At 49.0% G+C, this 22,990-nt stretch overlaps 1 protein-coding gene across 1 annotated transcript in view; it reads left to right on the top strand.

The window, feature by feature from the left end:
- The first annotated feature begins 7,039 nt into the window (after positions 1-7,039).
- RHEB (Ras homolog, mTORC1 binding) overlaps positions 7,040-22,990 on the top strand; it is a 44,979-nt gene continuing 29,028 nt past the window's right edge. The window contains exon 1 of the mRNA XM_047844528.1: positions 7,040-7,482. Within this exon, the coding sequence (XP_047700484.1) occupies positions 7,431-7,482 (52 nt within the window). The 5' untranslated portion in view covers positions 7,040-7,430. The remainder of the gene's footprint in view (positions 7,483-22,990) is intronic.

Below are 22,990 nucleotides of genomic sequence, written 5' to 3'. Positions count from 1 at the left end.
GGCTCCGCACTGACACCGACTCAGGGCTCGAACTCAGGAACAATAAGATCATGACCTGGGCCGAAATCAAGAGTCAGACACTTAACTGACTGAGCCACCCAGGCGCCCCGGCATAGTTTATTTTTTTAAAGAGAGTCATCTTTCAGGGAAAATATTAACGTAGTTATGAATGGAGTGGGATTGATGTCCATGGGTGGGTGGGAGAAGTGGGTATTGTATAGATGACACAGGATTGTCCACGACTCAGTATATATTGAATAGGTAATAGGCCCAGGGCTCATTGTCCTGATCACTCTAGTTTTAGACATGTGCTTGACATTTTCCAAAAAAAGACAAGTTGCAGAAAAATTTGATAAAGTCTGCCATAGTGTTTTGGACGCTTTGTTTTTAAACATCTTGCTGTTTGTTAAGGGATACTCACTGCATCATTAGCTACTGTCAAGGTGTAATTATACTTAGTCATCATTAATGATGGAGATGTGAATCTATATTTTATAAATTTTTTAAGTTTATTTTGAGAGAGAGACAGAGCATGGGGGGGTGGGGGAGGGCAGCGGATGCTGTCAGCACAGAGCCTGATGCAGGGCTCAAACCCACGAAGCCATGAGATCATGACCTGAGCGGAAACCAAGAGTCCGACGCTCAACTGAGCCACTCGGGTGCCCCAATATTTCAAATGCTCCTCTAGCCAACTTTGACTTCTTCGTAAAAAGGTTTTTGGTCATTTTCTTACAAGATATGATTTGGTTATCAGGTTTACCTTTAATGTCGCTGGCAGAGAGCTCACCCAAGGAAGGGGTATCAGCTCAGCCACTTTTCGGAGCATACGCTTCCATTGCATTTTTATGCTCATCGCTAACTGACAGTTTCTTTGCGAGAAATCTCTTCCGATCCGGGGCCATTTTGTGAGATTTAGTTTGGCAGAATTTAGGTAACGCATTCCACAATTCCCCAAAACCACACGCATGAAAAGCGATACACTGACAATATTCTGAACAGCCAACAGTGAGGGCAAGACTGCCTACGGCTCCCTGCTGGGTTAGTCCCACCGGGTTACCTCTTGAACCTGTCACAACATGCTACCATCGGTCACACGGGCCATGAGGGTGCCCTGGTCAATCTGTATGTTACATACCAGCAAAGCTCAATTATTTTTATTTTTAAAATAAACATGTTTGGGGCGCCTGGGTGGCGCAGTCGGTTAAGCGTCCGACTTCAGCCAGGTCACGATCTCGCGGTCCGGGAGTTCGAGCCCCGCGTCGGGCTCTGGGCTGATGATGGCTCAGAGCCTGGAGCCTGTTTCCGATTCTGTGTCTCCCTCTCTCTCTGCCCCTCCCCCGTTCATGCTCTGTCTCTCTCTGTCCCAAAAATAAATAAATGTCGAAAAAAAAAAAAATTTTTTAAATAAACATGTTTAAAAAATACAAGTTCTGGTTTCGGAGGGGGGTAGTTGGGGTTTTTTGTTTGGTTGGTTGGTTCTTCCCACACAACAGTGAAAGAAACTCCCTGGAGCCCTACATGCTGGATAAAACCCAACACTGAGATGTCTTCATACAGGAGGATCCAACAGTGAACACGTTCCTCAAACAGTAATTATAACTTTGGGTGGCTTGTGAACTCCGTGACCAGATTCCACATCTGAAACACATTTGAGGAGCTTACGTAATCCAAGCCCAGCTGGCACAAGCCATCACCTGTTTTATTGCACAGCGCACCAGCCTTCTGGCTGTCCCCTGGCTCCCCCCCAGGTGCTGTCGCACACGCTCTCGGGAACAGGTGCTCTGCTCCAGCCACCTCCCTGGCATCTTCCCTACCAGCCACCCTCAGAAAACTTAACTCTACTGGGCACGGCAGCCCTCTGCTGGCAAAAGCGCCTACTAGGTGCACTCTGGCTTCCGGGGTTAGGGAGAAATGCCGATTTCATTCAGGGCCCAGCAGAAACCGGACTCAAACTTTGAATGAAACTTTATTGACGATTTGAGGATAATCGACGGATTTGGTTTTCTAAGGCCGTAACCAAATGCCACAAACTAGGTAGCTTAGAATAGTATAGATTTATTCCCTCACAGTTCTGGAGGCCAGAAGCCCAAAATCAAGCTGCTACTCTCTCTGAAGTCTCTAGGAGGGAGGTTCCTCCCTTGTCTCTCCCAGCCTCCAGGAGTCCCGGGTGTTCCTCGGCTCGTGGCCGCATCGCACCAGCCTCTGCCTCTGTCTGCACGTGACCACGTGCCCTGTGTCTGTGTCTCTTCTCTTACGAGGACACCAGTCGTATTGGGAGTAGGTAGGCCCTACTCCCAATACAACCTCATCTTTAATTATATCTGCAACAGCTCTACTTCCAAATAAGATCACATTCTGAGACGGTGGAGACTTCAGTCCGTCTTTTTGAGGGACGCCATCAACCTCTAACAGCTGAGAACAATTTACAACCACTGCACGGGCCTAAAGCTGTCCTCAGAGTTCCTTGCTGAGCCAACTTCCTCTCTCACACGTGGCCTACCTCCGTGGACCTAAGACCTAAGTGGCTTGCTCCCGTCCCCTCTTCTGGGGGCCCTCCATGCAACTCCACACCTCAGGGTTTGAGCCAGCCTGATCACTGGCACCAGAGAGAAGGGGACCTTCTTTCGGCCCAGGGCAGGTCAGGGACTTGCCTTGCCTAGGACAGTCTCTCGCCCCTCTGCTGAGGACAGGCCTACCAAGGTCCTGCTCAGAAAACCACTCTCTCGTCCACAAGACCACACAATGAAACGACCTCGGCGTGTTTCCTCAACTCTGCACCGTTTGATTTGAATGATACCCTACAGGAGACACAACAGATCGGTCTGATTTGGCTTACGCCAAGATTCAGACCAGTTTAGTTCTTTTTCAGCCCTTCCTTCACCGAATATTTGAAAGCAAAACAACAACAAAATGCCTTCATGTCCGCTTTCACTTGGGGTCACCCTTTCACATGTAAAAAGGTAAAAGAGGGGCGCCTGGGTGGCTCAGTCAGTTAAGCGTCTGACTTTGGATTTCAGCCCAGGTCATGATCCCACAGTTTGGGAGTTCGAGCCCCGTGACTGGCCCTGCACGGACAGTGAGGAGCCTGTTTGGGATTCTCTCTCTTCCTCTCTCTCTCTCTGTCCCCCGTATGCGCTCTCTCTCTCTCTCTCTCTCTCAAAAATAAATAAATACACTTTAAACAGGTAAACTAATTTCACAAATTTTTTTTGAGAGAATTTTTTTTATTTAAAAACATTTGTTTTAATGTTTTTATTTCTTTCTGAGACAGAGACAGAGCATGAGTGGGGGAGGGGCAGAGAGAGAGGGAGACACAGAATCGGAAACAGGCTCCAGGCTCTGAGCTGTCAGCACAGAGCCCGACGCGGGGCTCGAACTCACGGACCGCGAGATCGTGACCTGGCTGAAGTCGGACGCTCAACCAACTGAGCCACCCAGGCGCCCCTTTAATGTTTATTTTTGAGAGAGAGAGCACGTGGGGGAAAGGCAAAGAGTATGTGGGGGAGGGGCGGGGGGGGGGGACAGAGGATAGAAATGAGCTCTGCACTGACAGCAGCTAGCCCGATGCGGGGCTCAAACGCACGAAGCATGAGATTATGACCTGATCTGGAGTCAGATGCTCAACCAACCGAGCCACCAGGTGCCATGAGAGAAAGAGAATCTTCAGCAGTCTCTACACCCAACACAGAGCCTGCTGTGGGGCTTGATCTCATGAACCTGGGATCGTGACCTGGGCAAAATCAAGAGTCGGACGCTTAACCGACGGAGCCACCCAGGTGCCCCCATAAATGTCCTTTGAGTAAAAACAAGCACAGCAGTTTTACTCGCTTAGTCTAACCTAATGGGAGATAAAAATAAGTTATAAAACTTAATAAAAACTCGGGGAATTTTTTTTAAATGTTGAAGCTACAGGGGCGCCCGGGTGGCTCCGTCGGGTAAGCGTCTGACTTCGGCTCAGGTCATGTTCTCACGGTTCGCGAGTTCGAGCCCCGTTTCGGGCTCTGTGCTGACAGCTCGGAGCCTGCAGCCTGCTTCGGAGTCTGTGTCTCCCTCTCTGCCCCTCCCCCTGCTCACGCTCTGTCTCTCTCTCTCTCAAAAATAAACATTAGGAAAAAATAAAAAATAAATATAAAATGTTGAAGTTACAAATAAGAGGTCACTGGACTTGGAGATGTTCGCAGAACATTAATAATAATCCCTCAATAGCGAACAGTTCACACTTCAAATAACTGCCATTATTTGCAACACCAGACGTTTCGACCAGTGGAGGCTTAACTGGCAAATCTACAGGCTCAGTATCAGCTCCTCATTCAAGGGATAGTGGTAATTAGCTGAACCAATCACGTTCTCTGCCTGGAATTTAGTTTTTTTAATGTTTTACTTATTTTTGAGAGAGGAGGGTAGAGGCAGAGAGAGAGAATCCCAAGCAGGTTCCTCACCATCAGCGCAGAGCCCGACGCGGGGCTCGAACTCATGAACCGTGAGGTCATGACCTGAGCCGAAATCAAGTGTCGGATGCTCAATCGACTGGGGCCGCCCAGGTGCTCCTCTCCCTGTAATTCAAATGGAAGAGACAGAATTCTTAATTTCCAGGGAAATGAAATAGAGTGGAAGGACACCGAGGGAAGGCAGCATGCAGAGACCACAAGACAGAACGGTCTGGAATAAGCAGAACCTGCGGAGGAGAAATTGATTTGATTCGCGGCGGAAGTTCCGGCTGCTTAAACAGTTAACAAGGGATCTCAATCAGTAGAACCACTCTGAATTCAGAAGCAAGCCCCATGAGGGCTGGCTGGAGTCAGTTCCTTCTATGTGAATTCATACCACCAATCCCAAATATTTTAGGGAACCTGAGTCATTTCTTAGACCAAACACATTCTCCCCATTCTGGAATAATGGAATCTTTAAAATGCCTGGTCTGACCTTAAAGGCTGTAAGACGACTGGGACATTTAACGACTTTGTCCTTTACAACAGCACTGCTCAGTCTGGACTCCTAATATTCCAAGACTAGGGCAACACTTTCAAACCTTGTGAGGCAACCCACAGTAGGAAATACGTTCTACAATGGAACCCGGTATGCAAAACATATAGAACACATCTACAAATATAGATACATACAACCCAAGTATCACGAGACAATACAAAACAATACTTACCAATACGAGCAACCTATTTTCTGTTCGGTTCTTCTATTTAAGAAAATAAAAGGCAACACCTACATGTCTGATTTCACAACCAACCAGGAGTCTAGTAGGATCGGTTCAAGATACTGTGGTAAGCAGCATCCAAATTCACAGGATAAAAGTGATACATTTTCCTGGAGATTCCATTTTAAATAGACCTGAAGCTTCTAAGGGCGGGTGGCTCAGTTGGTTGAGTGTCGGACTTCGGCTCAGGTCATGATCTCAGGGCTCCTGAGTTTGAGCCCCGCATAGGGCTCTGTGCTGACAGCTCAGAGCCTGGAGCCTGCTTCCGAATCTGTGTCTCCCTCTCTCTCTGCCCCTAACCCACTCGCATTCCGTCTCTGTCTCTCTCAAAAATAAATAAACGTTAAAAAAAATTTTTTTTTAACCTAAAGTTTTTAAATATTTCAACTAAATATAGAGTAGAATGCAAAAGCCATTAGGATAAAACACAGAAATTCAAAGATATTTTTCACTTCCAGCTGGTTGTCTGGGGCTTCGATCCGGAGCGCCCCTAGGATGCCCTCTCTTAGAAGTACTTCAGCGCGACGGTGGAAGGATTTTGCCCAAAGGCCAGTGTTCTAACTCAACAAGGCCTATTTATGGGACAGTCACCTCTAAATCTTCATACCTAGGAATCCGGTCCTGCCACTCAGCTTCCCAGCGGGGGCGGGGGGGGTTCCTCCTCTGTGCTCCAAAGGGCTGTGACCAGCAGGCGGTTGTCCCAACACCGTCAAACAGCCTGAGGACAGTAGGGGACATTCGTAGGAGTAGCCGGAATAGCTGCTTCTTTAGCAACCACCAAGGGCAAGAAGATCAAGCATGATGGAAGTCTCCCTGGCTGGAAAGGTCCCAATCGCATCCTCAACACTCGGGCCTGGCCTTCAATTTCACTTTCGGTGACTGAGGCCTCCAGCACTGGCCTCCCTTCCCCTACTGCCAACAGTGGTGCCGACCCAACCGCCCTTCACCGGCACTGCTGGAAAAAGGGGTCGCCCATGTGCCTTTGGTGGGAAACGCGGCGATGTGCCCTTAAAGGAGCGACCAGCCCACACAGGTGGGCAAGCCCAATAGACTTGACTCCCCGCCTGGAAGGTTGGTTCTGGAGCGTTCCCAGCCAACCACAGCTGTTGCTTAAGTTTGCCTACTGAATGAGCCATGCAGGCGTTGACAAGTAAAGAGGGGTTGACTCGCGCTCTTCATTTCCTGCGAGGTGTGCCGGGTTTGCCCGTGGCAGGGTTGAGACCCGAACTGGGGAGGCACACACATTTTTAGTGAAATGTGTAACATTTTGAGTGAACGCATATCCGTCCTTCATCCCTGGGTGACGCCGAGTAACAAGCTACAACCTTAAAGCCAGACTCGCTAAGCCCACGAGAGAAGGAGTTAAAAGCAAAAAACAAAAACCCTCGCCGGGAAACCCCACCTAACCCACAGCGCAGCCAGCAAGAGCTACGTGCCTCGCGCCTTTTAAGGGCCCAGTGGGCGCGAGTCCACCAACCGCTCAAGGTCCCGCCAATCACTGCACAACTCACAGTTTGCCCCGCCCCCCACCCTGCACGAACCAATCACTGGGGAGTTAGCGTCTCTCCGCCCCTCTTGCCCACTCCCACCCCGTGAGACGTTCGAATCCTTCAAACTTCACTCGCGCGCTACCGCGGGGTCGCAGCCGGAATTTATTTTTAGCTCTGGGCCAGCAACCCCGCCCTCGGCTCCGCCTCTTAGCCGCCCCCAATCGGAGACGGAGTTTCCGTCCCGTCATCGCGCGGGCGGGCGGGAGCTATCCAATCAGCGCCCAGAGAGAACTGGCGTAAGGAAAAGGCGGCGGAAGAGGGTGGGAGGGTCATGACGCAGCGAGTTTCAGTCGTGACTTTTCCGGGGGCATCTTGGCGTCCCCTCTATTTCCCCTTAAAGTAAAACGTCGCCCGACGCACCCCCGTGCGTTTCGGGGGCGGGGGTGGCCGCCGCGGCGGGGAGGGCGGTGCTGACGCGAGCCGCGGAGCGGGGGAGGCCCCCCTCCCCGCCGGCGGTGGTCACGTGGGCGTGTTTGGGGGCGGGGCCGCGCGGCGGTTCCGGGCGGTTGGGCGCGCGAGCGAGGAGCCCAGGCAGCCGCGCCTGCCCGCGCCCGCCCGCCCCGCCCCTGGATGCCGCTCTGCCCCGGCGCGGCCGCCGCCGATCGCAGCACAGCAGCCGCCGCCGCCGCCGCGGTTGATGTGGTTGGCCCGGGGCTGAGGAGGCCGCCAAGATGCCGCAGTCCAAGTCCCGGAAGATCGCGATCCTGGGCTACCGGTCTGTGGGTGAGTGGCGGGCGCCGCGCGGCCTCCGCGCCGGGGCCCAGCTTCGCCTGCGCGCCGGGACGCGGCGGCCCGGCCAAGTTTGGGGTCGGCGCGGCCATGTGGCGGCCGCGCGTTTCGTAACCAGCCGCCCGCCGCCGCCACCTCCATTTTGAGCGGAGGCGGCGAGGCCGGGCCCCGCGGGGCGGCGGCGGCGGCGGCGGCGGCGGCGGCGGCGGCGGCGGGGGGCGGCCCGGGCTCGGGAGGCCGCGCGTGGGGAGGCCGCGGGCGGACGGGGAGGTCCGGGGTGGTCTGGGGCCGCCGAGCCGGAGGAGGGGTGTGCTCCCGGCCGGAACCGCCGCGGGGGGAAATCGCACCTGTCTCTCCACCTTCTTGCGGCTGGTTGTCCTGATCTTGCCAGCGGCCTTTCCGCCCCAAATTCAATAAAGTCCGTGGGATTTTAACAAAGGGAACGGCACCTTGGGGTTTTTTTTCTGTCCGCCGTGAAGTTCAGCATTTTAAAGAAAACCAGGGACCTAAATTTAGGACGTTTGGCTCCCGAGGGCAAGTTTCCCCCCGAAGAAACCCGAAAGCCCCCTAGATGTTGCCGCGACCGATGTAGGAAGGCAGAGAAAACGAGATTTCCGATCTCTCGGTGTCCTATTTTTCTACGGGGGAAAAAAAAAAATAATAAGGTCAGGTACTTGTAACCGGGCTGTCGAAGTGATTCAGAAGTTTGTTGGGTTCCCCCCCCCCACAAAGGTTGACATGTATTTGAAACTGTTCCCGGCTGTCGCCTTTCTGCGTCGCTGAGGTGGTCTGGGGTGGGGTGGGGGTGGAGGGGGTGCCGGAAAACGAGTGAGGAAACAGAACCGTTGAACTTAACCATGCTTCAGGGCGAGGCTTTATTGTCTTTGACAACCGGAAGCCTGGAGAAATTACGTTTATTTTTCGGTGTTGTTTTTAAGAAGTAACTGTCTAAGGAAAACGTGCACTTGATCGTGGTGGCGGGCGGGGGGGGGGGGTGGGGGTGGATAGGGAGGTGAAAGCGGAGGTTTGGAGTCTACCGGGATTGCAGAAGGAGGCAACAATAACTGCCTTCGGAAAGCTTGTTAACTGCCGGCTACCCATTGGATGAACTCCCTTACTCCGCTTTCTGTGCTGCTTCCTCACCCCCATTTTCCACCGCCGGTGCCAGGGTCTGTGCTCTTTGACCAAGATCAGCTACGGCATGCTTACTCATCCTTTTATCATCTCTCTCGTCGAAGTGCTGGGGGGTGGGGGAGTCCTGAGAATGGGGGGGGGAAACCAAAGGCTGAGAGATGCTTGTGTAGAGATAGGGGGTGCCAAGAGCCCTAGGGATAACTCTGGTATGCAGTGGGAAATCATAGGTATTTACCCATCGGGGGAATGGGTGAGAGGGTCTTGGTGGCTGCCGCTGCAAGTAACCCTGCAGCAAAATCGAGGCATTTAAAAACCACCAGCAGCCCACTCCCCAAGTGCCCATGTGGAATCTGACCTTTATTGGCAGCCTGAGTCACCCAGCCCTTGCTTCTTTCTCTGTTCTCTTTACTTCCTCTGCATTTGGAAGAGTGGGACTATGACCTGTTCTGGCTCTTGAGTGAGCTCTAATCAGATACAAAGTGCCTCTGAATAACCAAGTTACAGGTGACATCTACCTGGGCCACCTGTTTTCAGCTTAAAAGAATGTCCTAAAGATACTGACTGACTCACTGCTTGAAATTCTCCAGATGGTGATTCTAGGCTTCAGTAATAAGCGAGTCTAGCGTCCTATGTCGGTTTTTGCTAAAGAAGTCCTTATGTCCGACAGATCTGTTCTGTTTTGCCTTCCATCTATTACCCCCAACGTTTGCCTTTGATTTTAAAGTTGTTTACCTTTGTTAGGAACCAAGGCACTTTGTGGTTTGTGGGTCTTTTGTTTTGCCAGCATCAGAAAAGGAAGTATTGGCCACCCTTTGGAGAATTACTCAGTATTCAGACTTCTAGTTCGCGGACATGTTTGCTTGAATGCGGTTCTACTAGAGAAGTTTGAGTATATGTGTTTCTAGGCTGTGTTATTTTTTGAGGCTGAGCTGTTGTGTCCTATTGACTGAAGGGAAAGAGAGGTAGAAAAGGGGGCGCCTGAGTGACTCTGGAGCGTGTGACTCTGGATCTCGGGATTGTGAGTTCCAGCCCCGTGTTGGATGTAGAGATTGCTTAAGAATAAAATCTTTAAAGAAAATAATAAAAGGTGGTAGAAAAAGGCTCAGCTAGAACCCACACCTTTCTCAGAACGTTCTCTTAATTAACTATCTTTTGCCAGTTTGACAGGTAGGGTACTTGTCATTGTGACTTTGTCGCGTTGCCGACTTTATTTGAAGAGTTCGCCTTCAGATAAAACGAAATGCTGTGATTGTTTTACTTGGCTTTCAAATTTTGCATTTTTTTAAAAAAAACCTTGATAGAACTACCAGTGAGGAATGTATAATTCGCAGGTAATTTATACAGCCCTTTTTCCTGAAGTGCTTTTCCTGTTATTTACAATGTTAAATTAAGCCTTTAAGGACACGTCACCTATAATGCAGTCTGGCTTTCTGGGAGTGCTTTGTATTAATTGTTTTAGTGGTGGCACATGTTCAAGCTCCCTTACGCCCATTGTTTCTAATACAACAAGTAGTCCCATGATAGGACGTAACTAAACTAAATCAAGCTAAAAATATAGTGTCAGGTCACTGTTTTCAAATAAAATCTGGTGCATCCTTCCCTGGAATCTTCAGAGAGCTTTGATGGTCTCGTTTACCATTAGACCATAATCGAAAGGTTTTTGGTCATATATAAGTCTCTGAGGCTAACAAGAGAGAGGGGATCACAGGAATGTGAAAGATCATGAGAGAGAAAATGAAACAGCCCTGTGGTTTGGTAAAAGACGATTCAGAAGTAACTCAAATTATTACCTTGTCAAAATGTTTTAGGTAGTAAAGAAGATGCACGTTTTAGTTGGATACTTCATAGAGAAAGATGTCATTAAATCTGTTCCCAGTGGAATACAATCCAACTATATTCTTTTTTTAATTAAAAATATCTTCTTAATGTTTTGTTTTATTTTGAGAGAGGGAAAAGGAGGGGCAGAGAAATGGGGAGACACAGAATCCGAAGCAGGCTCCAATCTCTCAGCACAGAGCCCGACACGACGCTGGGCTGGAACTCAAACTTTGGGATCATGACCTGAGCCAAAGTCGGACGCTTAACCGACTGAGCCACCCAGGTGCCCCAGAATGCACTCCAACTCTATTTTGACTTAGTGTCTTTTTAAATTACTCTATCCTTTTCTGACACATTTCATTGAAAATGATAAAAGGAAAACATTCTTCGCCATATATGAAATCTGTCCTCATGTGAAGTTGTGTGTTCAGGCACTCGATAACATTTGGTTGTGTACTTGTGGGTGGGGTAGTCCTATAGTGACCACCTTCTGTTGATGCTTGAAATTAACTTCTGTTTGTTTGTTTTTGTCTTTCGGTGCTGCTCGTTTGTTCTGTTCAAGGGAATCATCAGAGCTTGCATTTGTGATCATGACAGTTTCAGCACGGGATGTTATTTTGATGTCCCTGTGGGTTCTATCTGTCCACAATGACTTTCATCAGGCCCAAAAGAAACAGTACCTATTGATACACTGCCCCACCCCTCACCCCTGCCCCAGGCATCCACTAACCTTCCTGTGTCTGTGAATTTACCCATTCTGGACATTTCGTATAAAGGGAATCATACATACATGGTCTTTTGTGATGGGCATCTTTCGTGTCACATGCAAATTTTCCAGATTCATCCATGTTGTAGCATGTATCAGTAATTCCCTTTCGTTGCCAACCCCTGTAGAAGAATTTTTTCTACCCTGTTCCATTGAATTCCACTGGTTTATTTTTCGCTTTCAATGGATCTTCCACCCATGACTGGTTTTGTGACATCATACCTTGGCTATTTCAAAAAGGATGGTTCACTGTTCTGCAAATCTTTCTACATTTTGATGCATTTCAACATATGAACTTTTTAATTTTTAATTTTTTTAATGTTTATTTTTGAGAGAGTGTGTGAGAGGGGGAAGGGCAGAGAGAGGAGGAGACACAGAATCCGAAACAGGCTCCAGGCTCTGAACTCTCAGCACAGAGCCCGTCGTGGGGCTCAAACTCACGAACCGTGAGATCATGACCTGAGCCGAAGTCGGACGCTTAACCCACTGAGCCACCCAGGCGCCCCAACATACAAACTCTTTTAATCACATTTTTAAACATCACCCTCATTCTCCTTAGAAGAAATGTAAACATTGGGAGGCTTTAAGCTCACCGTGCGAGATGCACGTTCTCCAAAATTCTCACATCCTCCCGAGAGTTAAGGATTTGATGGTTGGCAGAGTGCTGCCGGTCTTCCTTGAAGTGACAGTCTCATTTCTTTCATTTCGGGAAGATGTCTGCCCAGATAGTCACATTTGAAAGAATGATGGTTGGTCACTCTCGCGAGTAAAAATGATGCTCCGTGAGCAAAGTGGCTATTTTCAGATCACTTCCCAAACAGTTGCGCGTGTGCATTTCCTTGAGACAAACATCGTACTTCAGTATTCAGGAGCGCCATGTGTCGACATACCATTTTGTCACGCAGAATATTAAAAAGACCTGCTTTAAGGCTCAAGATAAGGTTAATCATTTTTACTGCTGTCTCAAGGGCACTCTTCCGTAAAAATTGTTCTTACCATGGGTGTATGGTTGTGAAGGCTGCAGCGTGTGATCCCTGGCGTTTGTACATCCGTACATGGCTTTTGCGGCGTTGAAGTGTAAATACGAACATAGTGGGAAAGGCACCTGGTATCTTGGTATTGTGATGAAAATGTTTTTGACCTCCTGAGCCCCCTGAAAAGGTCTCGGGGGACCCCCCAGAGTTTCTCTGTTCTCTGAGAATCGTTGGACTGTGGCATGTGCCGAACCTGGCTGGGCTGCTACTTGCTGTCGCGCAGAATTGAATGGAGAGTGGCCGCATCCTGGATGCTGCTCAAAGGGGTGGTTACCGCAGTCTTCGAGGCGCTTCCAGAAGAGGCCCGGTCGCCTGGTCGGAGAGAGGGATGGGGAGGCGGGAAAGCGCTCGCGTGCTTGGGAACTGAAGGAAGCAGGGTGGCTAGCAGAGAATATGGTGGGAGTTGGAAGTGAAGTTGGAGAGGTGGTGGGGGGCCGGAGGAGGGACGGCCTCGCAGGAACGTCTGGGGACCGTTCCTTCTGAGCGGTGAGGAGTGAGTTACCAGAGCCTGGGGAGACTTAGGACACCTGAAAGCGAGTTGACTTGGCCTCTGATTGTGATGCAGTTTGGGGTGAGTGTTGTGTTTTGACTTGGTAATGGTGAGACTCTCAGAGATCAGTAGAAATTGGCCACGGGTGGCAGCGTGTCAGGACCCACATGCTAATAACACAATTTTCCAATGTAAGCAGCAGAATGGGGGCAGGGGGACTTAAGTACAAGCAGCAGTGTTATCACAAAATGAGAAACCACCGTCCCTACCTGTGATCACGTAGTTCAAAATATACTTTATTTTTAAATTTTTTTAACGTTTATTTTTGAGGGAGAGGGAGAGAGAGCGAGCAGGGGAGGGGCAGAGAGAAAGGGAGACACAGAGTCCGAAGCAGGCTCCAGGCTCTGAGCTGTCAGCACAGAGCTCGACACGGGGCTCGAACCCATGATCTGTGAGATCGTGACTTGAGCGAAAGTCTGCCCCGCTTAACCGACTGAGCCACCCGGGCGCCCTGACACTTTCTTTTTTTTTTTTTTTTTTTTTTTGAGTTTATTTATTTATTTTGGTTGGGGGGCGGGGAGAGAATCCCAAGCAGTCTCCGCGCTGTCAGCACAGAGCCCTACGCGGGGCTCAATCCCACGACCCTGGGATCATGACCAGGGCTGAAATCAAGAGTCTGATGCCCGTCAACCGACTGAGCCACACAAGCACCCCCTACGATACTTTTTTCTTAGTTGAAGGTCTAGAATAAGGAGTTAACAGCTTTAATGTTGTCCATGAGTGGACTGTATTTAGTTATGCGAATAAGTCAGAGCTGCACTCGAACATGATTGTGCAAGTTAAAGCGTTTTGAAATCTTCAGTGATCACCCTTGAGAGAACCTTTATCCTTAGTTCTAGAACTGTTTATCATCAAGTAGCAAACTAAGCCAAAAGTAATCCAGTTCTCACAGCCCATCTTAAATCAGAATCCAAACTGGTGGGTACCTTTATCGTGAATTTCTTGGTTGATTTAGAAATGTAATTTAATATCTCAAACACAGAGGTCCTGGCACATTATTTAAAAATTTGTTTACGTTTATTTATTTTGAGAGACACACGCACAAGCAGCCGAGGGGCAGAGAGAAGGAGAGACAGAATCTCCAGCAGGCTCTATGCCATCAGTGTGGAGCCAGTGTGGGGCTCAAACTCACAAGCTGTGAGATCATGACCCGAGCCAAAATCCAGAGTCGAACACTTAACCGACTGTGCCACCCAGGTGGAATATCATTTTAATATTTTAACGTTCTTTTTTTTTTTTCCCATGTTTTTAATTTTTTTATTTTTTTGATTGAGAGACAGAACACAAGCTGGGGAGGGGCAGGGAGAGAGGGAGACGCAGAATCTTGAAGCACGCTCCAGGCTCCGAGCCGCCAGCCCAGAGCCCGACGCGGGGCTCGAACTCACAAACCGCGAGATTATGACCTGAGCTGAAGTCGGACGCTTCACCGACGGAGCCACCCAGGCGCCCCAACATTCTTAAACGTATACTGGGCATCTGATAAAAAAGAGTTCTGTGTAAGACATGGGAATTTGAAGTCGAAATTGAGATTAATTTAGAACGGAAGTACTAGAAGCCTTGTATTACGCTCTGTGGGTAAGTGAAAACTGGACAGTGTGAGGATCCTCACAAAATTAACTCCCTCGTGCCCTTGGCTGCTTGGCACCCCCCTTACCTCCCTGTTCCCGCTCCCTCATTTCTCTTTCTGTTGTGTTTGCGGAAAGACTCCTCAGGGACTTTTGAAACAGAAATTGATGTTTCAACAAGATACGTGACCCTACTTTTTGCAAGATTAAAAATTGAATATTAACTCCACAGTGTCATAGTAAATAACTTGTGTACGTGGAAATGAAAATATCGACTCTCACAGTTAATGTAGTTCTATGAAATGAAAATGCTCTTCTAAGACTGTATTAGATACAAACGCATCCAGCTGGTACTTCACGGTTTTCAAATCTAAATCACACTCAGGATATGTTAAAGAGAATATTTTAAACCGTAGCTTCTCTTTATTCTCGTTTAAGACTTGTATAGACGACTAAAAAACACAAGTGGCAGAATTCAACCATGCTGGCTAACATCAAGAGGGATGAGGGCTCAAGATGATCTTGGCAAAGGGGACGCACCGAGGTAAAATGTGGCGCTCCGTGGCAGGAGGGGAGTGGGAAAACACTGGAATCTCCAGTCTGCCTGCTAGGAGAGAACTCTCCACGGTAGGGTGCATCTCTGAGCAGGCTCATACGGCCTTGAGTACACCAGGGGGCTGGAATGCGTGACTGGGAGACACAGGAGCTGGGTGCACAGAGTTGGGACCAGAAGGTTGCTGCAGTGCCCATGGGGGGAAGGGATGACCACAGATGGAAAGTCTTATGTTTAGGTTTCAGGAAAGGGTTCGCAAGTGCATACGGGTTGAGGCCCTGGGTTCACTTCCCAGGCAGGGGCGCTTGGGTGGCTCAGTTGGTTAAGTAACCATCGACTTCAGCTCAGGTCATGATCTCATAGTCTAGTCTGTGAGTTCGAGCCCCATGTCGGGCTCTGCGCTGACAGCTCAGAGCCTGGAGCCTGCTTCAGAGTCTGTGTCTCCCTCTCTCTCTCTGCCCCTCCCCCGCTCATGCTGTCTCTTTCTCCCTCTAAAAAAATAATCAGACATTTAAAAAAATTTTTTTTAATTTGCCGGGCATTTGAACCACCCAGCGCTCATTCTGAACCACAGGGAAAGCGGTCTCTTCAGTGCTGGGTGGCACGTGTTGAGGAGTATTGCCAACTTAGAGTAGTGGTTCTTGGAATTCGTGGGCTTTCCCTGGGATTGTGGGCATGTTTTCTGGGGAAAGAGGTGGCTTCTGTCCACTCTCCAAAGGATTTCAGTCCCACCAACCCCCCCCCCCCCCACGCCCAAGATTGAATTACTAAAATGACTGGTTGAAGGGGCAGCTGGGTGGTTCATTTGGTGAGGCATCTGACTCGGGCTCAGGTCATGACTCACGGCTCATGAGTTCAAGCCCTGCCTCGGGCTTGCCACGGTCAGAGCAGAGCGGACTTCAGATCCTCTGTCTCCCCCCCCCCCCCCCCCCCCCCCGCCCCTCCCCTGCGCACATGTACCTGTGTGCGCGCGTTCTCTCTCTCTCTCAAAAAATAAACATTTTTTAAAAATGACTGGTTGAAGAGGACAAGGTGGGGATTCAGTGTCATATGTTATTCAGATAGGCATTCATTAAATGCTCGAGGAGGTCCCTGCATGTGCCAGACGCTGTGTGCTGAGTCACAGAGGCCAAGGCAGTCCTGATCCCTGCCCTCGGGGAGCTTCGTGAAGTGAGGGAGCCACAGTAAGTGCCACTATTAATAGTAATAGTGGTTGTTTTCAAAGCATGGGGTGGGGGAGGGGGACCTTAAACTCTGGGAGGTGTAGGTCCTGTTTTCATGCCTGTTCTGCAGATGAGGAAACTGAGCCACCAAAAGGTTCGACGAGTCGCCCAAGATCACACGTTTATTAAGTAGCCGAGCCAGGATTTGAATTGAAGCATCGATTCCAGAGCCAGCACCCGTTCACAGATCTGGGCCCGTTCACAGATCATTTTCACATACAATCGGGATAAATGCTTTGAAAGACACAATCCCGGGGACAGCTTTTGTGACCCTGGGTGGGGGTAGACAGTTGTCCCCAAAGAACCGTCATTAAATAATGCCATTAAATAATGCTGGAGTTAGCCGGGCAGGGGAAGAAGGGCAAATGCCTTCCAGTCAAAAGGAACGGCACGGGCAGAGCCCCTGAGGGCTGAAGGAGCCTGGCCCAGTGGGGCCGGACCCCTGCGCGGTGAGCGAGGCGGAAAAAGTGAGATGTGAGCGGGCGGGGAGGTCACGCGGGACCTACCTGCGTGGCGACTGTCGGTCGGGAACCGGCCTTACAGGCCTTGTCCAAAGTTTTAGACTTCTCCCTAGAAACAGCGAAAAGTCAAGGCTGTTAAGCGACAATTAAGATGATCTTCGACACCAAGATCGACTAACGTCTTCTCTAAATATATGTCGTGCACGCTGTACTGTCGCAGTAGAGCAAGTGAGGGAAAAGAAGGTGTCATTAGGAAAATCATAAGGAAGAAGACACATTTGCAGACAGTACATAAACAAGCGAGCGTAGCCGCGTGCCAGTGAAACCTCACTTACAGACGCTGACATTTGAATTTCATCTAACTTCCACATCGGGAAATAGTATTGATTTTTTTTCTTTCCAACCAGTTGAAAATGTAAAAACCACTTGTAGTTCGCAGGCTGTACAAAAACACCGGGGGCCGCATCTGGCTCCTGGTCTGTAGTTTGCTGACCCTCCCGTATTGTGCCCTCAAGAAGATCCCTCCCCCCGCTCTGCGAGGTGCACGGGGCAGTCGGGGTGGAAGGGCGGAGACCAGGCACATCCTGCAGGGTCGCCAGGCGAGATGTCGGGGACTGGTGGGGTACAGGCAGGATGATGAGGAGACAGAGTTGGCAGGTGAGGAGGGGGGAATCGGCAAGGCTGCGGCGTGGGAGACGCTAAGGGTAACCTTCAGGTGGTTCGCACGAGAGCCCGGATGCGTAATGGTGCCATTGGCAGGAGGGAGAAGGGGTACGCCAGGATTCGGAGATGGACCAGATTCATTTATGTACCTGCCGGATCACACACTCACCCTGCTTGCTGGCTGCGGAGGCCCTAGCAGGGACCCACCCAGTTCCCGAGGTCCTAGAGACAGGTGGCTGTGCCTGCATTTGGGATTCTGAGGAGTTGCTGCTCCCGGATCCCCGGGTCACCCGAGGGAGTGCCCCAACACAGCTTCGGGGTGCGGCGTCGTTGCCCTGCTGCCTTGGAAACAGGAGGGTGCAAGACCCAACTTGGGGGTCCCACGTGGCTTACACTGCTCCACCAGGCAGGGGTGCTGAGGATTCGTGTCCATCTACAGGGACATTCCTTGCTTTGGGGGGGGGGGGGGTGGGTAGGGGGGTTGCGCTCCGTCTCTAGACCTTTTCATCCTGCATAATTGCTACCCAAATGCGTAAATGTGGTATGAAATGTTTTCTTCATCTGGCCATGTTTCTGGATGACTGTTACCTGAAAAAACTGGACCGTATACAAAATGGACATATCTGCCATTTCTTAAACCTTTGTGGAAGTCTTCCTGGTAGGCAGCTAAGTTTATATACAAGTAGGATGTTCCTGTATCCTTTTTTTTTTTTTTTTTTTTAATATTTATTTATTTGGGGGGAGAGCGCGAGAGGGGGACAGAGGATCCCAAGCGGGCTCTGCACTTACAGGCTGACAGCAGAGAGCCTGATGTAGGGCTCAAACTCACAAACCACGAGATCATGACCTGAGCAGAAGTCGGCCGCTCAACCGACTAAGCCACCCAGGTGCCCCGGATGTTCCTGTATCCTTAAACCGTCGCGTAGAGCAGCATTGCCCGACAGAAATACAATGCAAGCCATAGAGGGAATTTTAAATGTTCCAGTAACCACATTAAACAAGTAAAACAGGTGAAATAATTTCAGTGTATGTTTAACTTATTAGCCCAATGTGTCCAAAATATCATTTCAATATATATTGCATATTTTTGGTATTGTTACCTTTTATCCTAAGCTTTGGAAATTCTGTATGTTTTACACCATGTATGACATGTCTGAGGACTAACCACGTTTCAGATGTTCATCATCCACACATAGGGCTGCTGACCCCCCGCGGTTGGACAGCCTGGTATATAGCGAGGAATGGATGGGTGGTCATAAATGGGTCATTGTAGATTCTTGAAGAACTTTTGAAAACACAATTTTTTTAAGTTTATTTTATTTCCTTATTTTGAGAGACAGAGAGAGCTTGAGCGGAGAGAGGCAGAGAGAGAACCCCAAGCAGGCTGCGCGGGGCTCGAACTTTCGAACCATGAGATCATGACCTGAGCTGAAATCAAGAGTCAGACACTTAACCGGCTTAGCCACCCAGGCACCCCGAAGAAATAGCTTTCATAAACAACCATCTGCACTCACCGATGAATGTCTTATTTCATTTTGCTAATTTTTTGTTATTGCTAGTTTTGATGAATCTTAAAACTACATGCTCTTCGGTATGTTAAAAATTGTGTTCTAATTTGGGAATCTATCTCCTGTTTGCTTTTCTCTAGCTCTTTTCCGCCCTGAACCCCAGCCTTCTCCCCAGGTTTGGCTACAAATGTGGAAAAATTCATTCTTCCTTGTTGCCAAGCGTTATCAGGTCTATCCCCTTGCCTTCCTGCGAGTCTGTATCTCTAAATCAGTCCACGGGAGATGAATCTCCTATTTTAAAACTCTTCAGGGAGCCCTCTCCATGGCCTTTCTTGGCAGAATTTTGTTTTTCTTTTAGTTTAATAACTCTGACAGTTAATAAAGTTCTTCATTTACGTAGCTCCAGTGTTCATGTTTCCACATAAACTTCTTGTATTCTCCGCAGTGGAAGCATCTGGAAGCATCATGCTTGGCAGGAGTGAGCACCCGGGAAGTATTTGAATGAGTAATAATTTTATGAACCAGTTTTGCTTGGTTATTCTGTCTTGTCTTTGTCGTAATAATAATTGCGCCTTCATTTTTTTTCTCACCTAGCATCTATTTTTAAAAAATTGGGAAGGGGGTGTGAAAGACTGAGAAGGTGTCAGCCCCGGTTAACTCACAGGAACAGAGGAGATAATTCATAAGACTGTTTTACAAATTCTTAAAACAGTGTCTGGCTTGTAGTTTCTGGTGAACGGTTACATTTTGGATTATCTGCATCCCATGCCTTCCTGGGAGTCTGTGATGGAGGTGTGGACGTAGGTGTGCCTGTTAGAATCACAGCGAACACCGAAGAAGTCTTTACGCGCCCCCTTCTAAAATCAGAAGGTATGCGTAGTTTTTGAAAAGGCTTCCTTGGTGACCTTGACGTTCATGCCTATCACCCCAGCCCCTCAAAAAAGCAGCAGCAGCCTGTTGACAGAACCACACATTTTGTACCGAAGTGGGTGTGGTACTTCAGGGGGGCACGTAACTGGCATTGTGTACCACGTAAGGAGCGTGTTCCTGAATCTTCCTACGGTTCGTTGTTATTCTGGCCCTTTTGATAATGACCCGTTCAGGGTTCAGGGTGCAGTCCATTTATAACCCCAGGCGAGTCTGCGGGTCTTTGCTGCCACCTGCAAACCTCGTCTTTTCGCTGATGCCCCTCCTGTTGGTGGTTCGCAGAGAAACACCTTCCTGAGACCCCTGTCCTGTCCCTGTGGCACTCTTGAACCAGCCAAATGCTGCAGAGCCGGTGACCTGCCGGTGGCAGGCTTTACTCATTAGCAAGTCAGAACCTTCTGCTCCCGCGTCCTCCGGAGCTGCAAGTAACATGTGGACGTGTTAGGGGAGGACACGTGGAAGGGGGAAGGCCCGGCTCTCCCAGCTGAGTCTAGCCCCCAGCCACCAAGGAATGACTGCCGGACCAGCCCTGCGCTGGGATGCCGAGCCCATCCTTGATTGTGGAATCCGAGAACAGATGACCTGGTTGCTGGCAGCAGCCACGAAATTTTGGGGTGGTTTGTTACACAGCAGCGGATGGCCAGCAGTTGGGGGTTTCCTGCTTTAGGGGTGTGTGTGTATTTTTATACTTCTTGATTTCTTTATCATGCTTTTTTTTTTTTTAAGATTTTGATTTTTTTTTTTTTTTTTTAGGAGTCTGGTCTTCTGGTTTTTTTTAATGTTTGGTTATTTTTAAGAGATGGAGAGACAGAGCGGGGAAGGGGCAGAGAGAGAGAGGGGGGGAGATACAGAATCTGAAGTGGATTTTCCTCCCAAGCTGATTTAGTCGTAAGAGCAGTTAACAGTATTATTACTAATAGCGACATTTATTGAGGATTTACTAACATTCCAGGTATTCTACCTGTATTTTCATTTATCTGTAAGGTAGGTACTGTTAACCATTTGACACATAAGCGAATGGACTCAGGAAAACTGCCTGCAGTGACATAGCTAACAATCACCATCCTATTCTGCATAGTAAAAAAATAGTAAATTTCTTCCCCCCACACACATTTTTTTTTAAGTTTATTTATTTTTGAGAGAGAAGAGAATACGTGCCTGTGCAGGGGAGGGGTAGGAAGAGAGAATCCCGAGCAGGCTCCAGACTGTCAGCGCAGAGCCCGATACGGGAGTTCAAACCCACGAACTGTGGGATCATGACGTGAGCTGAAGTTGGGTGCTTAACCAACAGAGCCACCCAGGCACCCCGTGGCTTCCCCTTTTTTATACTTTTTTAAAAATCAAGTTTTATTGATGTATAACTTGCATATATTAAAGTACGCATTTTAAGTGTAAAGTTAGATGAGTTTTGATAGATTTATTCACCTGTGCAACCATGACTCCAAAAGACAGAACAGAACCTTTGTGTCATCCCCAAACCTTCCTTCATGCCCCAGCCCCACTCCCAGGCAAGCACTGATCTGCTTCCCATCACCGCGGATTAGTTTTTCTTTGTTCTAAAATTTTATATAAATAGAATCCCACAATGCATACTCTTTTTGTCTGGCTTCTCTCAGAAAGCGTGATGGTTTTGAGATTCATCCGGTCGTCATGTGTGTAAGTAGTTCCGGTTTATTGCTGAGTACTATCCCATTGAATGGCCGTGCCCTCATCTGTCTCTCCTGTCACCCGTTGGTCGGTTCCAGTATTTACTAATAAAGCCGCGGTAAGCATTTGCTGCGTCTTTGTGCACATGCGGTCATTTTTCTTTGGTAAATACCTAGGGATGGTGTTGCACGAACCACGTATTTCTTAAGTGTGTAACGTTGTGGGAAACCCCCAAACTCTTCCCCGATGCCGTTTGTGCCTTTTCCCACTTGTACCAGCAACAAATTAAGAGTTCCGTCCTCACCGAGGCTTGGTATCGTGGATCTTTGTAACTTTTGCCCTGCTAATAGCGAAGGTGGTGCGTCGCGGTTTTATTTGAATCTTCCCCGTGGCTAATGATGTTGAGCATCTTTCCATTTACCTGTTGGTATGGTAATTCATACGTCTTTTGTGATTTGCCTCTTCCCGTCTCTTGCCTATGCTGTTGGGTTCCTTTTGAGTTATTTTGAATACACACAGAAAGTAGCTCAGCGGTCAGGTCACCGGGAGCTGGGGAGGGGACAGGGGAGCGGAAGTGACGGCTCACAGGCATGGGGGTTCTTTCTGGGGGGATGAAAATATCCCAGAGTTGGTTGTGGTGACAGCTGCCCAGCCCTGTCAGTGTACTAAAAATGTAATCGTGCTCTTTAAAGAGATGACTCCTATAGTACGCGAATTCTATCTTAATAAAGTTCTTTAAAAAACGAAAGGAAAAACAGGTGTATTCGTGTCCTTTAAGGAAGCACCCCAAATGGTGGGTTGGGGGTGGAGCAACAGAAATGTATTCTGTCACAGCTCTGGGGTCAGAAGTCTGAAATCAAGGTGCTCGCGAGGATCTGTTCCAGGCCGGTCTCCCTGGCTTGTACGTATTGACATGTTTCCGAGGCACCGTTAACAAACCTCATTGCATGGAGTAAAGCAGTAGAGACCCTAATAGTGTGTTTACAGCTGCTTCAGGAGGAGGAGGATCTGGATGAGACTGGGAGGGAATGGGATCCAGAGCACAAGTGGCCAGGAGAGCATTCGTGGGAGGAAGAGGTGGTCACAGCAGGTGACCGCTGAGGTTAGACACCATGTCACACGCATAGCTGTGTCCCAGGACCTGCCTCATATTAGATGTCCTTTAAATGCGTATGATCAGAGCTGCTGGGAGGAACTAGAGGATTTGGGGACATCCCAGAGGCTGGAGGAGAAAGGTGACTTAGGGTGATCCAGGAGATGTGAATTTGTTTCCTGACGACAGTGGTTCTCAGGCTTGGGTGCCCCGTAGAATGGGGGCGGAGCTTGTTAATACTTCCAGTAGGTTTGGTTGGGACTTAAGAATTTGCGGTTGTAATAGGTGACCCTGGGATGCTGCCGAGACCACATTTTCACCACTTGGGCAGGAGGAAAGGGGGCCGTGGGACAGCACAGGGGAAAGGTGCAAAGACCGTGGCTTGAGAATAGTCGTTAACCCACAGGGTTGCGGAATTTTTCTGCAGCTGAGCTCCACAGGCTCACCAAGGGCAAATGATCAGATTAAGATCAGAGGGTTTTTCAGGGGCCCCGGGGAAAGGAAATTGGAGGGGTTTGACAAGAAAGTCGTGGACAGTGATTTATCTTGGGGCTTAACGT

Source organism: Prionailurus viverrinus, chromosome A2 (assembly GCF_022837055.1).
Source record: "Prionailurus viverrinus isolate Anna chromosome A2, UM_Priviv_1.0, whole genome shotgun sequence".
Lineage (NCBI taxonomy): Eukaryota > Metazoa > Chordata > Mammalia > Carnivora > Felidae > Prionailurus > Prionailurus viverrinus.
Note: the sequence above shows the minus strand (reverse complement) of the source record. Positions and strands in the feature narration are given on the sequence as shown.